This window comes from Pezoporus flaviventris, unplaced genomic scaffold (assembly GCF_033815535.1).
Source record: "Pezoporus flaviventris isolate CSIRO_AGI_PZ_B2104156 unplaced genomic scaffold, CSIRO_AGI_Pfla_v1 ptg000066l, whole genome shotgun sequence".
In the NCBI taxonomy this organism is placed as follows: Eukaryota; Metazoa; Chordata; class Aves; order Psittaciformes; family Psittacidae; genus Pezoporus; species Pezoporus flaviventris.
In genome coordinates this window covers 26,606,638-26,623,221 of record NW_026892614.1, presented here as the reverse complement: position 1 = coordinate 26,623,221, position 16,584 = coordinate 26,606,638, and the positions used below count along the sequence as shown (strand labels likewise).

The window sequence follows — 16,584 nt, the reverse complement described above, 5'->3', positions numbered from 1 at the left end:
ATTTCATGGCCCCTCATCTCTTTTAAAGCAGTCTTTGTTGGACTGAATGTTCACCTATATTAAAAACCCTTTGCAAGAACAGGGCATGCTCCTGTGTTTTGTTTGCCATGGCAATGTGTGACACACAGTTACAAAGCATATACCTTAAAAAACAATGGAGAAAAACTGGAAGAGCTCCTGCATCATTTAAAATTGGGGCCCAATCTACCCTGATCTGTGTTTAGGCTGCCACACTCTCCCCAAGGTGCCTGGCTTGTACTGAGAGGCTGCAGCTACAGTCATGGGCTCCTTTATATTGTCAGATGTGATTTGAAGGGCGTGAAGATTTGGTCTTTAACAGACAGATCCCACAAAGTGCTCGAGTATACAAACACTGACCTAATGCCAACTTACATGTTCTTGAGCCAGTACTGTTTGCATTCATGAGCTCTTGATCTCTCAGGCACAGGTAGTTTGATCTGGACCAGTCAAGATGGTTACTGCCCCCAGTTCTGCTGCCTGGAGCTGGTGCTATTTTGGCAGGGAAATGCATCCTATTGATGCAGTTGCTGAATCCCCTCACTTTGCAGTGTGAGACATAAATTCAATGCACAGAATCTGCTTCACCTTCTGATCAACTGTCCCCTTCCATGGTGGAGAGGGGGAGTAAAAAGCCATGAGCAGTGCCGTCATCAAACATCTGAGGTCAGCCAGCCTGGTTTTGAGTTGCTGCAGGGAAAGACGTTTTGCTGTGCATGGAGGGTAACTTTCTCAAAAGAGCCAAACTGCCTCTCTCTGTGCCTTCACAGGAGCCGCCACTTCACTGTATGGGTGTTCCTTCCAACTGGGCAGGTGCAAGTGAGATCGACAGTAGTTGTTGCAGTATTTAATCTGCATGCAACAGTTAGACTGGCCCTAGAGACTGTTTGAATTATCTGATGACATAAATAACCCTATCCCATAGAATTAGTAGGGTAAAGTATAGCTGGCTGAAGCTCTGCCGCATGCCCTCAGTTTGAGCTCCAAGCATCACTCGGGTTTTGATGTCTGTGTGTAAACAGGATCAGGGTGAGAAGATTAACTTTTCCTAACAGCAAAGACAGGATTTTACAAGTGATGCTCACATTTTTATGGTCCATGCACCATTGTTTCATGGATCATTATGGTAGCTTCCCAGATCACTGAGCAAATTGGTGTTGGTTTAGGGGTGGGGTGCAGTGGGCGCCTATTATGTTTTGCCATCTGTAAACACTTTTCCGTATAAAACTATTTAGTATTTTTTCCATGGGAAATAAACATAATAATTAAAATGCTTCATGACACACTTTTTTTTCTTTTTTTTTTTTTTTAATTTTCTGATGTATGTTGAGTTTTTTCTTAAACTAAAACCAGGATGATGTATTTTTTTCCATGAAAGCCAACCAGCCTGGATGTTATTTCCTTTTAGAGCACAACTTTCTAGCCTCTCTTTAAGGTTTGGTTGGTTTGGGTTTTTTTTCCCTTTAAAACAGTTTGCTGCACAAAGGCTACTCCATGAGTTGCTTCCTCTGAGCAGGATTTGTCTTTCTCCCAACTCAAAATATCTACAAAGCAGAAGGAGGTATCTCCAGCTAAGCTAGTCAATCTAGTCCATGGGAAAGAGATGCTTTTACGTGTTAAATTCCTACACTAGGGTGAGTTCAGTTTCATTCTGGGAAGTACCTTTTTCCATTGACTGGAAAAGAAGCCTCACAGAGTCTTGCTCAGCTGAAGATACCGGATCATATAAATCCTCACCTTCTGTGCCTGAAAGTGTGGAACAATACTTTCAAAGGGCATTCATGAAAACCCAGACTACTTCTACAGAATCACAGGAAATGAGATTTCTCAAGGTTACTATACAATAAAAATCTTTTTGTACCTATTTCACAGGCATTGGCAGTATGAGAATAAATCTATTCTTAACTGTGCTTTTTCTTTAGTGTTGGAAAGGAAGATTTCGACAAGACAAAGCAGAGAGGAGCTGATAAGAAGGGGAGTGCTGAAGGAAATGCCAGAGCAAGGTGATAACATGTTAACTAGAACTTAGCTACTAAGTGCTAAACATGGATAATAAAACCACTATTGCATTGTTTCCATGTAGTGTAAATAGGTATGCAGAGACAAAGATGAGTGTGAGAGGGTCTTTGGGCCAGTTGACAAAGAACTGAAGTTGGAGTTGAGATTTGTGTTTTGTAACTCCTGCCATAGGTATATCACAAGACTTCTGGTCATGCCCTTAACTATTTTGGTGCTCCCTGTAAATAATGTGACCTTTGTGGTTTCTACTTACTGTTTGACAGAATATTTTGGAGGCAGTGATTAACATATTTTTTGAGTCAAGGTCTGCTGCCTAAAGCAACTTGACTATAATGTCAAAAATCCTGTCTGAAAAATTAGAGGCTTTGGAACCCCAAGCAAATCAATAGCATCTATTTCAGATATCAAAAAGTACCAGTGCTGGAGTCGCATAGATCCTACCACTATCACGCAGACCACATTCACAAATGGCACAGACATAAACCTGTGGGGAAGATGCCATTTGTTTCAAAATGCTGTAAGGTTGAGAAACTGATATTAACCAAAATTTGTGTTTTGAAAAACACAAGTAAGCCATAGTTAATACCTCTGTGCTACATCTGTTTATATTTCTAATGGTATTCTTTCTAATATTCTTGATCTTGTGTGGAGACCTCATAGCAGCCTTCCAATATCTGAAGGGGGCCTACAAGGATGCCAGTGAAGGACTTTTCATCAGGGACTACAGAAATAGGACAAGGGGTAATGGATTCAGACTTAAACAGGGGAAGTTTAGGTTAGATATAAGGAAGAAGTTCTTTATTGTAAGGGTGGTGAGGCACTAAAATGGGTTGCCCAAAGTAGCTGTGAATGCTTCATCCCTGGCAGTGTTCAAGGCCAGGCTGGACAGAGCCTTGGGAGACACAGTCTAGTGTGAAGCATCCCTGCTTATGGCAGGGGGATTGGAACTACATGATCTTAAGGTCCTTTCCAACCCAAACCATTCTGTGATTCTATGACCTTCTGTAAGATCAAATAAAAGTCAAGTGAGTAAAATAACTTTCGGTAGCTTGAAATTAAGCCATTTATCATTTTATGAGGGAATATAAGAATTCCATGATCTCCAGAATTATTTTTCTCCTAGAAATTGTGTTACTCTTCCTGAGCAGAAGAATACTGAAAGAATCAGTGTGTATGGTTCATATCATACACATTGATAGTTAGAAGTAAAGGGCTTGTTTGTTGACATGTGACATCACTTGTCTTTGCAGTGTTTTGCTAATTACCAGACTATGACATTCAGCGTAGCTGGCTTCTGAATTTGTCTCTGCCACTGTCTTTGTCTTAAAACAAGACATGTAGTTTCTCCATACCTCAGTTTGCCCATCTGTGAATTTGTGATGTTTTACTATCTGCTTTACTGGGGAGCTGCCTCACTTTGTCCATTCAGGGTTGTAAATTGCATTTGGACTGCTGGGATAATTAATGAAATGTGGTAACATTTCAGGATGGTTACAATCTGAACATAAATAATATAATTTGTGCTAAAAGTATGTATGCTTTGGTCATCAGTGTCCTTGACCCTCTGTTCCATTCTTAAAATGGAATTTGGTCCCTTATGGAGGTTGAGCAAAGTGAGAAAAGGACATAAAGATGAACAATTTTCTCTCCTTCCTCCCATCTTAAGAAGGCTGTCGATCCAGTCGGTGTTGCCTTCATCGTGCTGTATTCCATGTCTTATGAAAATTACAGTTTTTTAAGGATCATTTTGAAAGAATATAGAATTGGTTTGAAGATGCTAAAAATGGAGATACAGAAAGATGGTTGTTGAGCAGTGCGAAGGCAGTTAGAAGGAACGACTGGAGATACTAGCTAAATGAAGAAATTACATGGAGTTTTGAAATGTGAGAGGTAAGAAATGACAGTGTTTCATGCTGATGAAGAACAACCAAGCGGAAAATGGCAAGTGCCACTTTGGAAGCAGGAGGTGTTTGCGGAACCATGACAGAAATAAGTGCCATACGCAGAAGCAGAGAGGAAGTAATGGATTTATGAACATTTGGAAGAGAGAAGCTAAAGAAATTGAATGTTATGGTAAGGTAAGAAGGAAGCCTTGTGCAACTGCCAGCTTAGAGTGAATGAGACAAAGTTAAGAAGGCAGAACTTAGTTTTTACAGATCAAGTTGAAGTCAGTGTATGGGTGAGAATGAAGCCATCAGCTTAACCCGTGGAGCACCTGAGGTGGTAAGAGAGGCTGCGTAGTTGTACTGAAACCAGAGAAATGCCAAACCTCCAGGTCTGATAGTGCACAGCAAGGAAGAGGAGAAGAGGAGAATGGATTTACCACAATTAATGCAGAATCAGTAGGAGGAACCAGAAGAGATGCCGGTCAATTTGCATAATTTTTGCATGGCCATCAATAGAATCCTGCAAAAGTAAAGCAGTCATCTGGGTTAACTGCAGGTGGGGCATGAGCAGCCAAGGATAGCAAGCCTTAGAAATGACCAGAGAAGAAAATCATAGCAAAGAGAACAGAAAGCAGTAAATATGGGACAAAAGCAAGCTGTGAACCGGCAAGAGTCTGTGGCATTTTTCAGGAATATAGAGAAAAATAAAAAGGGAAAGAAGGTTTTTTTTCAGGTTTTAAAAAGAACTTTGTATTTGAGGTAGTCTGGGTGAGTAAAATATCAGAGCTGGGAAAGAATTTAATGCAGAATGTAATAATGGTGTGTGATGCAGGATGCAGGAAGACTTCACCTTGATTCTTGAATTCATTAACTGAGCACACATATTCTGAGAACTTCTGTCTGAATTCCTGACTGATTTACCTGCGGGGATGCACCACAGTAGTCACGCAATTCTGCCCCCGAGTTGTCTATATTTGGGGCATATTGGAAGACATTGCAGCTCCATTGTGGTCCATGCACACATTTCTTTGCTGTGTAAATGAAGGTGCAGGGAGGAAGAGAACGGGACACTAATGTGTACAGATGCAAAGCTGGACCTGAAAACCTACATGCACTTCCAGGCCCACTACTGCAGAGGTATCCACCTAGAGGATGTGGAAGCCTATAGAGTTCCTTTACAGAGTTACTTTTCAGATCAGATCTGCCGCCTGGATGTTTCACATCTGAGTAAGTCTTTCTGCTTTGCTTCCATGGAAACTTGAAAGCACAGGGATGCTGTGGGTTGTTAATAGGTGCTAAGGAAGCACTTAAACTAGGCAACAGCTTTTTAATCTTCATTTCAGATGGTGATGTAACAGTAAATTTTGAAACTTCAAATGGACACACCATAGCCATTGGTGAAGAAACCATACAGGAAGAAAATGTGCTAAAAGCCAGTGGAGATAATGGTATTTCATCAGAGAAGGCATCAGCATTGGAAGGGAAAAAAGAGGATCAAAAAGGTAAGCAAACACATTCTTCACAAAATATTTTTTACATACTTAAAGTATTAGCACGGTCTTCCAATACATGCTATGAGTTCTGATCTGCCGCAAAGAAGCCAGCAGAACCTACTGAAAAGGTAAGACTTGTGAAACATCACTATTTCTTCACTGGTAGGCATGCCTTTTACTGTGGATGTAGTAAGGACATAAAGAGAAGCATGGTCTGAGCATGAAAATGTGTGCAAGGATGTTTGATTTCTGAATTCAGTGTGAGCCTTTCCTCGTGGCCATGGCAAGCTTTGGTTTCAGGTTTTCCTTTTGTGAAAGAAGACACTAAGTGCATATGCATCACCATCACCTTGTAGTATCATTGTAGAAGTGGCTCATGGGTTGAATGTTCAAAAGTGTTAAAGCCACTTAAAAACCATGTATCATTTTATAAGTAGCTGCAGCAACTCATTTCTATTGGTTTTCATTAGATCTTAAACCCTTGCTATCCAGTTCTGCAGAAATATGAAAGCGGCGATATCACTACCACATTTATGGAAAATACGCCTTATGACTATAGGGTTTTCTGTAGATGAACTGCAGTAATACTGCTAAATATTCAGCAGTCCCAGAGTTCATGTTGGCATTGCCTCTACTCAAATCTACCTTGGAAACAAGAGTTTGACTGAGTAAGGTAAAAGTAACGATTAATGCGGAATCGCAAGATTTGGACCAGTTTTCTTCCTGTAGCATCTTAAGTAATGCACCACTTCTTTTCCCTGTCAAAAAGTTTTCTTAAATACTATTCCATTTATTGGATTTTCTGAAAGAGCAAGGACACAAGCGATCAAGAACTCCATGGCTGGCTGTAAGACTGAGCAGCCTTTCCAATGCCTTCTAGTAACCTCTACCTAGTGATGAATGAGCCTCTGGAGGTTGAGAGGGTCAGTTCAGCTAACACAAAAATTTGAATTCTTCTCTGAGCTATGTAAATCACTTGACCATGTAAAAAGTGGCTGGATTTCCAAGGAGAACAGCCTTTTTTATGAGATTTCTAGTACTTCCTGTCTCTCAGCAAGATAGAAATACAAGATCAGCCTTTTTCATGTCATTTAAATATGTCTATCTTTTGGTGCCAACTAGAACCAGATGTGTCTTGGATCAGGGGAAAAGAATTATAAAAGCCATGGAAAACACCTTTAAAATGGTTCAGGTTAACTTTGGTGTTAGATCAGACCACTTACTATTTTATGCATCCCTCCCTAAATACAGCCTTTGGAACTGTCAGATCTTGGAAGTTTTCCTAAGGTACAGATTTTTTTTAGAAATACACATTTCTAACTCTGTTGAAATTCCCTCTGGCTGACTTTGCAGAATGTAGAACTCCACTGAAGCAGGAAAGGTTCAATATCTATTTCAAACACAGTATTACACCCTGCACTTCCTATATGTTGGGTTGACCTTACAGGGAGAAATTAGAGATTTCTGTTCAGGAGTAGACCCAGTACAGAAGAATATACAGCTATCACTCCAGTCCATCTCAGAAAATGAAGTATATATAGAGGAAGGAGAACAAAAAGGAGTAAACTTGGTGTTCTAGGCTTCATATAATGCCAATCTGACCGTATAGAAATGCAAAGCACTTTAAGTATACTTTCCTTCTATATCTAAACATGAAGTTCTTCTACATGTAAACATCTTGAATTGCCCTGAAAAGGAAAACAGATTTATTGCAGAGGAATATTTGCCCCAAAAAAGGTGTTAAGGATCAGTTCCACATATAAGCAGCAGTGGTACACAGTGCAAATCCAGTACAACTGACTGGGTAATCCCTGTGAATACATGTCAGTTACTCTGAATTTTTCCGAAACTATTCTGAAAACACTGTCTTCTGCTCAGACGATGAAACATGCTGGTGCTTCAGATCACAGCCCTCTGTCGTGAGAACTGAGATAGGTGCAGTGAATACTAGCTGGACAGTATCCCAGGAGTAATGGATGCAAGGAGTTCATCTTCAGGAAGGTTAATGGTAGGCTTTTTAGAGTCATGAATTCTTATGGGTAAATCTTGAAGGATGTTATGTACACTTTCCATGTTTGTAATACAGGATTAATTCCTGCCATGTAGTAGCACAGAGTGCTGCAGTTCCAACTCTGGCTGAATCAAAATATTCCAAAAAATGCATCTCAGCCCCTGAAAGTTCTGAGGTTATTTTAAATTGCTCTTATGCAACGGTGGTGGTCTTTACTTGCTCCCTTGTTCAGTGGGTCTTGAAAATGGCCTTCTCATATGAATACAGTGATGCCTACTGGAGCTGGAAACTTAAAAAGAATAAGTGATACAGGCACATTGTAATAATATGGGAGCGCAATGCATGGTAGAATGCATAATATGTTGGGACTTAGAAGAAGTTATAGGAAAAAAGTTGTTTCAGCATGAGCCATTGAAATACAGTATCAACAGGGCAAAGAAAGGGCTCAGCCACACAATGTAAAAATGAGTTAAGCAGAAGTGGGTAAAGATGACCCCTGAAATCTGTTCCCTATGCTGCCAGGCAGCTCCATAAACTGTGTACCCCCATCTGGTGCCTGTCAGTTCACAGGTGCCTTTTGTGCTTGGTGAAAAAGAATTCCTTTTGCCAATTTAACAGTGGAACTGTTACTGTTTGTAGTAATGATGTCAGTCATCCAGGCAGGGTGTTTAAAAGGAGATTTCTCCTTTATGGCAGGATAATAAGAAGCTGGTGACAGTTTTACATAAACCAGGTCATAGGTGGATAAAGCTTTGCAGATATGGAATCGGAGAAATACTTTTCCTGGCCCATTTATTCACGTTATGATTGTACTGAGTTTAATTCTGAATTCTTTTGTTTTGACTGAGAAAGGTCCCTAGCATCTTTTGCAGAAAATAAACAGCTGAACTGTGAGCACCCTGGAAGGGATACAGAGCAGGAGGTAGACAGGCAACGTGTCAAAGTACACCCTGGTTGCCTGGGCAGCAGACTGAACTTTACCATCATGTCAGGGCTCTTGACCTCTGGCACTTGCCTGCAGTAGCCTAAGCAGAACCCAATGCTTCAGGTTCCAGGAATGGTATGAGCATTGCAAAGGGGATCCAGGGAGTCTCTGCTTTCTGGCCCATTCAGCAGTGTTGAAGAAGACTAAAAGCCACATCAGTGGAATAGGTGTCAAAATTGTCACTGTTTGCCTCCCTAGGTATAGGGACAGAGCATGCTCATACAGCGTGCATGCTGCACATCGTAAAACCTCCCAGTCCTGTGTCAGGACTGCTTTTCTCCTTTCATCCTCCCAGAATGTCTCTGGCACAGAGATGTAACACAGAACCCTGAGTTTGTATCTGAGTTCAGTTTGTAAACTTAGGTCTTGCTCATTTTTATCATAGCAAGGTAAATGTTTTCATGATACTGGTAGATACTTTCACATTTCATTGTTAGCTTGGGCTTGAGGAAGTGAAAGGCTCAGTAACCGTTAGCATGAGACTGCCAGGAAAAAAGCAGCAAGAAGTTTCTTTCTGCATGCTATCAGTCAGGTGTGTTTGATAAACAATTGCATTGCAGGAAGCCAGAGCTCTGTTGCGGGTGCTGTGGGTGTTTTGGGTGATACAGAGCATAAGCTTCTGAAATATTCCTATGGCACTGATAGCAGACTGATCCTCTCAGCTTTTCTTTCGTCCTTCTGTGAAGGAAACAGTTTGTAGACCTGTTTACAAATGAATTCATGGGATAAATCTGCATAATGTTTTTTCCCCACAGGATAAATCTAATATCAGAGCTGGCAAAAGTTCTAGGCATTAGTACATTGGGTTCAGAGGTTCTTTCCTCTTGGTTTGCTCTCCCTTAAGTCTGACATTAACTTTAATCTTTTTCTCATGGGTATCAAAAAAAGACAGGCTCGGGTCTTACAAGCATGCACTGTTGCTGACCAGTGCTTTAGTTTCTCTACCAAGGAATGTTCTTCAGAGTCAATTTTTCTGGGTTCATTTTCTCAGAAATCTTTGTTTTATTCCCCCAAAGTGGAACAAAACCTGTTGAATTTAAGATAGTAACCCTCATCTTCCAGGATCTCAGCCAAGGGCCTGCTTTCTCTCAGAAAACCAATGTTGCAGACCACTCACTGTGAGAGACAAGGCAGACTTTCTTCCCTCTTGCATGCCTATCTGGCCTCCTACACTCCTGAGCTCTGTAGATTATTGATATGAGCACCATACATAAAAGGTTTTTTGGTTATGTTGTTCTTTTTTTTGCCTGACTCCCAAAGAATCTCTCACGCCAGCTGAGTTATTTGCTGGCTAGAACCGGTTCTAAGAATAGTATATCTTCAATTCATCACCTGAACTATGTAAATGAGGCTGAATCCAAATCTTCTTAAAAGGAAAGCTACTCTAGATAAAGATATAGTTGGGCAGAGCCTGTCCACTAAGTCAGCCAGGCTGGCTCATGCCAGTAGGGTGACATGAGAGGCATGGGCATTCACCCACAGAAGTTGAGAGCCAGAGGAAAGCCACTGATTTGTAAAACTGCTACTACTTTCTTTCTTTTTTATAGGAAAGGTATCCTTAATATGGCTCCAGAAAGAAGGTGGTAGACATGATTTTAATGAACTAACCATTGAGTTATTTGAGCATATCTATACAGAAAGTGTAAGGGAATGTAGAAGCCTACATGCCTTTGACTTTTCAAGTCTTACATAGGCCAAAAGATGGTGAAAGTGTGCAGCTGACAATAAAGATGTTTTAGTATTCTCTCTTAACAGCTTACTTTTTACACAAAAGTTGGACAGTTACCAATATAAAATTACAGTCAATGTTTTGGTTTGTTGGTTGTTTTTTTTCCTTTTTTATCTTGGAACCAATGCAAAATATCTGAACGTGGTTGCTTTAGGTCAGATGTTACACCTGTCCCTTGCTCCTCTCTCCTGTTTTCTATACTGTCTCTGTTACACAGCCTCTTGGACATGGTGCTGCTGAAATCACAGAGTAAGATCTAGAAGTCTGCAGACATACAGATCTGCTCATCCATCTCTAAGAAAGATTAATTCAAAAGTGAAAAAAGCTGCAAAAAGCATCATGAGACAGCTGTTCTTGTTCAGCCTAGCAAAACGGAGCCTGAGAGAGCTTGAGTGTGTTTGATGAATGTAACAGTTGGTATATAGCCAGGAGAGAACATGGCTAAAGGACAATGCTGGCACAAGTAGAAAGGAATAAACAGTGCCTTGAAATACATTTAGACTGGAAATTAAAGGAAGCTTTCTAACAATTAGAATGGGTCTTTTCTTGAACAGAATTTTCGTAGCATAGCAGGAACAAAAATAGAGCTGACTGAATCTGAAGTTTATGAAAGGATTTGTATGAGTTGACCACCTGCATCAGCATAGTCAGTGAGTCCAAAAAAGAAACAAATGACACCTTGTGTTGCCCTATGTCCCATATTCCTGAATGGCAGCTTCCTGGATTTTGATTAATCTAAACACAGCTCTCTGTGCACACCGGAAAGGAAACTCATGATTCTCAAAACTCTTAGTGAGTTTTATTTTGCAGGAAGTTATCCTGCAAAAGACAGCAAATCATGCGCTATTTGCAGCTTCCATTTTACACAGTGTTACTCCACTCAGTTGTGCTCCTTTTCCAGGAGAAGCATGCTTTGCAGTTGATGTAGATTATATGCTTGTGCTACAGCATTACTGGTTTTCCATGAGGTAGCTTTATGTCACTGCTCTAGCTGCAGAAACAAAAATATCAGCACTGTATGACAAAGTCCTGAGGTGGAAAAGCTTTGGCCTTTGGTTCCTTAGAAGTTTACAAAGGTAAAGAAAAAAAAAATTGCATTATACAAACCAGTCATGTATGGCTTCTGCAACAATGGGCAGGATTTTCATAGGTCTGTTTGGTCCAGAGTTTGTAAAAAGTCCCACAGTTAGCATCCAAAATAAATAATCTGATTTTCCAGTGCATATGGCACATTGGCATCTTGCTGAAAGTCTTTGAGGCTTCACGAATCCCCGCAAGAGCTGTTGTATACTGAGTACTTTGTAACCCTGACCATCATTTAGGTGTTTACATGAGAACACAGCTTTGAGTCTGGCCCCAACCACAGTTTCTGGAAACAAGAAAATCTCATCTCAAAATGAGCTTTCTTGAAAATCTGACCTTTGGAGAATATATTCAAAACATAAACATATTGAATCAAATGCTTAATGAGATATTAATATTTGCTTTGCTTTTCTATTTAAAGAGTAATTTATAGACAGATTGTTTTTACAGCAGATGTCTTGATCGAGGTAGCAGTGAACAAAAAATAGTCCTATGTGATGGTCTTTTGAGACCTTTAGTTAGAAGGTCAGATTGTGATGAACAGATGTCTACATTAAGAAAAACAGCAGTAATATGACTATGTTGCAGCTGGTGCTGAGGTACCTGGGAGATTGGCTTGAACAACTAGATGGGTCTGAACTGACTCAAATGCCTCCTTGTTTTGGCAAAAGATGCAAAAGAAAGAGCAGGCATGAAGACCAAGGGTCCATATTCAAGCAGAATCATGTTAGGGGGGTACAATTACAACATAATTCTATCTGGAGCCATTTACAGACATCAGACATCCCTGTCCTGTTCAAGATCAAGCCACTGTTGCCATTATTAGTTATTTGTATTGCTACAGTACTTGTGTATATACCAGGGATTTATTGTAAAGTCTTACAAAAATGCAGAAAACCCTCAAAAAGCTTCAACATACTTGCACTGAAAGAGAGGATACTGTGGCTAGGCACTGAAAAAGAAGAGGGAACCAGACCAGGATAACAAGCACAATGCCAGCAGCCTAAAAATGGACAGCTTTAGCATAACAGCAGAGGGGAATTTGAGGGAGGACAGTGACTGTTCACAAAGCCTGAGAGGCAGCAGAAGAATAGTAATGAGAAACATCTGCTTCAAAACCTTGCTTCTTTGGTATAACGTTCAGGTAGGAACTGGAAATCCATATCCCAAGAGTAAATGAAAAAGAATAGTTTGAGCAAGATAGGACAAACACTGGGAGCAGTCAAGTTTGTATCTGATGAGATAAAAAAGAGGAAGCTAACAAAGACAAAAACAAAAAAGCTAACAAGATGACAAGAGGGATGATGTGGTCAAAGGTAATCATCTTCACTATAGCCTTCCTCATGGCTGTGTGCAAAAAGCAGATTCATTGGTCAAGGCCAAGGAAAGGGCATGTACATAATGAAGGGGCAGTCAAGACTCGGTGAGTGCTGTAACTGTCTGAGCAGATAGGATGCTGCTGAGCACAAAGGGTCTGCCAGTCTTTGGTGTGATGTACATAACAGCTTGGAAAGAGTGATCCTAGAGAAAAATGATCCCAGCGATGGCATAGTATTTTATTTAAAATCAGTGTTATATAAATTGCCAGTTTTAATCATAATTGAAGCCTACAAGCAAGAGCTTTGATGTGAATGAACTACTTTTTTTGTTTTCATTTATAGCTTTTTGTTATTTCTCTAAAGAAAATGTAAAACTTATTAGTTGGTTTTCACTAAGATATAGTTATTTGCAACAAGTAAAGCTTTAGCCCTGTATTTTGTACTTTTATTCCTGAATCAGAAGAAAAATTCTAATATACATTATTTAATCTGTTACATACTTTAATGTAGATTGACTGAGATTCTAAATAATTGCACTGTTTTACTTTAAAATACAGTGATTGATGTATTTCTTTTTACTAGGTCATCATTCTCTTTTCAGTATTTTCTCTGCTTATATGACAGAAAACAAAACACGGTAATGGTGTATAAGTACACAAATTTTAATTTTTTTTTCTTTTTAGTAAATAAAATTTTAGCCTGTTGGACCTGTAAGTAAAAGGTACATAAAAAATCTTTTACACTTGAAATTCTTTCTGATCATTGTGGCCTTCAAGATCTTTAAAATATAAAATCTTCTTTTGCCATGTTTGTTATAAATGGAGTTAAAATTTTTAAATGTCCTGCTTTTTCAGAATTAAATGAGTTTTTCAACTATGAATGAAGGTAGGTAGAATTTCACAAGGAGATGCATTTTGCTCTAAAAGAGGGGCACAAAATGTAACAAATATGTATATTTCTTTCTTTTCCAAAGTCTGTATCTGGTTCCGAGTTCTTTCTCTGTAAAACAAAAAGGCAGTACAAGAATCTGCTCAGAAGAATCTGTTTGAAAGCTGTAAAACGTTGCTATGCAATAGTTTTTGCAAAATATTAGCAAAACTGTATTGGTCTATAATGGGCTGTAAATGAAGGACAAAGCCACTGGACTAGTGGTGTTAATTCCTTCAGTTCATTAAGAGATATAATGTGTGCATGCTGCTTTTAATAACTGCAGGTGACTCATTAGGTCCATGTTAACAAGCCTTAAGCCAGAGGTTGAAAAGGCTTTGTTTCTGAGATGAAGAATGTATCTGTTGTCAAACATGTTATTTGTTTTTCATCTACTAATCTTAGAATGAAAAGGTGCTGCTTATCTCTTGGGAATCTTTTACATGGGAAGGAGGAGCATGAGGAATGGACATTTAATATATGTAACTGTGAGGCTCTAGTAAGAATATACTGCAAGGAATGAATTGGTTTTCTCTTGAGTGATAAGTGACTGATAGAAGTCCTTGCAATGTTTGCTTGCCTCCTTTCTTCCCCAACCACTGTAGTTTATAGTAACATGAAAATAAAGCCAATATAATTCTGGCGGTATGCTCTTGCTTTTATGGTACTCTTTTTCTGGAAGGTTTGGGAAGGCTGTCTTGAGGCCAAATGGACAGAGTTGGTGTAGGTGAATAGATAAAGATTCCCATCTGGGAACTTCAGCTGTTCCCATCTAGGAACAGCTAGTCTTACAACCATAGTGATTATGTTGCAAAACTTTATGTTGATTATAAATGGCTCACCTACATTAACAGTACAGTTGGCATTAGGCTTGCAGTTTTGAAGTTAATTTCCATGACACATTCCCACTTGCCCTTCTTTGGTTTGCAGAACACACAAGCCAGGTTTCTTTTAGATGAAACTAAGCCAAAACATGCGTTCAGGAACTTGTGCTCCCAGCGCTACTGAGCATGCAATCTATAGCACTAGCCTGAAGCTAGTCCAAAGCCGTCTCCTGAAATGCACACTGTGGACATTGGGTCCTCAGTGCTGCCTCTTTCACTCTACAGAGCCATTTCTATTGCATGACATATATGCAGTCCAAATTCCTATTCACTAAGGAAATGATGATTCTTGAAAGTGCAGTCTTGTAACAGTACCCAAAGAGCTTGCAGGAGAGGAGAGCGTTCCCATGGCAAATGATATGCTATTTGATTTAGCTTCATCTCTTTGTGAAGGGTAGAAATACCCTGGGGAATATACCCAAAATAAAGTTGCTGTTAGTAAGCAGCTTGCAGCTTAGGAGTGTGGGTTGCTTCAGAGGAAAGTTTCAGCTGCATAGCCATATTTGAACCCATGGCTGAGAGAATGGCACTGTTCACATTCAGGTTCAAGTGAATCTGAGTTTTATAGCCTTTTGTTCTCAGAGGGCTGGAAAGAAGCTGAGGGAATTTGTTAGAAGAGTAATTGTCATTTCCCTTTAGTTTTCAGCCAGTAGTCTAGTTGGGCATACTGAACATTAGGAATGATCCTTGCAGGTCTAGAGTAGATGAGACTGAGAGAAGTGCCAGGCAAAAATCTTCCATGAGGAGGACTTGAATTGAGATGGATGGTAATTTTTTCTGGGATAATACTTCAGTAAGAGGCAGAAGATGAAGTCTCTCTTGATTCCCAAGAGCTCAAGCAGCAAAAAGTAGTCATTGTTGTTGAGCTTGTTGTTGAATGTATGTGGCGTTATATGTGTTGGCTTCTGTTCACTTTCTTATCCATAGAGAGCACTACTGATCACTGCCCAGAAATACCAGCAACCCATGCTCCGCCACTACCCAAGCCTAAGCCTAAATCTAAAAAAGCTCCACTACCACCAAAAAACGCTATTGCTGCTTCGTCCACCACCAGCCATAAGAGTAACGAAGCACCTCATGCTAAAAAAAAGGGAAAGGCTCCTGCTAAGCAGCCTTCTCTCCCACCACCCAAGCCAACAAGTCACGGTGCAAATCGAGACACTGGTGAGTACTGCACAGGCAGTGCCAGTTCTGGTGGGCGCATGTGCATGGGGGTGCTTGGCTTGGTCTGACAATAACTTCTGCCTTTGTACATAGCAGCGTTAGTAAAGAGCATGCCATGGATGTTTTTCCTGCTCAGCTTCCCGTCGAGCTCTGGTTCTGCTGTCTGCAAACACCCCGGACAGATCACTTTGCTGTGTAAAGAATGTGTGCACAACACCAAGCACACCAGAGACAATATTGAATTCCCAGTTCATGTGTGAATGCTGGCAACAAAATAACCCAAAGAACTGCTGAAGAATCAGCAGGGAAAAAGGTGACTTCTGAAATGAAACATATGAGGTGTCCCAAAGTAAAATTGCTATGGCATTGGTGTAACTTTCTGATGGAGCTATCTACTATTGCAGTTAATTTGACAAGATTATAAGATCTCAGAGAGATAAAAGGTAGAACTATGAAAACATCTTTGAAGATTGTTGAGGACCAGCTGTTTTACTTGAAAAAAAAGAACCCAACAAAACAAAGCAACAACACCAAACCAAACAAAAACAAGCAAAACAATTGAAAGAATTGTAACCATTAGAAATAGCCAGGCTTCCCTGAGGTGGTTGCTGCCTTGCTGTGATTCTAAATGTGCACTGGAGATGGAAAATGTCAATCATCAGGCACATAGCAGATGTGTTTATCCCTATACTTTTAAACCAAAATTCAGCAGTGATACTAGATTAAAGATTATAAGTAGCTGTTTTTAAGGTACCGATTTTGAGTTTGAATAGCTGTAATTTAGAGAATGACCAAAATTAAAACCTCCAAATATAATTTGAACACAAGCAGTATTGTGATGAATGGGCTGTATATATGCGCTGATAAACTTATATAAGCCTTGCGTTTTCAATCCTCTGTAAGTCTTTGAAAGCCCTTCAGTCCCTCCAGTTTTCTTCCCAATTATACCCCTTTGTAGCTTGTACAATTTGGCACATTTTGTATTTGAAGCATACAGAAGAGGACTGTTTGAAAACATTGCAAGACTGCTAGAGTTACAATAATAACTCTGCCATAAAATGTCCAT

The 16,584-nt window shown here is 39.9% G+C and overlaps 1 protein-coding gene across 6 annotated transcripts in view; it reads left to right on the top strand.

The window, feature by feature from the left end:
- PHACTR2 (phosphatase and actin regulator 2) overlaps positions 1-16,584 on the top strand; it is a 134,105-nt gene that overhangs the window by 93,052 nt on the left and 24,469 nt on the right. For 4 of the 6 annotated variants that reach the window (XM_061471695.1, XM_061471690.1, XM_061471693.1 and 1 more), the window contains exons 3-5: positions 1,941-2,021; positions 5,267-5,425; positions 15,282-15,518. In XM_061471695.1, the coding sequence (XP_061327679.1) occupies positions 1,941-2,021; positions 5,267-5,425; positions 15,282-15,518 (477 nt within the window). The remainder of the gene's footprint in view (positions 1-1,940; positions 2,022-5,266; positions 5,426-15,281; positions 15,519-16,584) is intronic. The other 2 variants (XM_061471691.1, XM_061471694.1) reach the window with 2 other exon arrangements.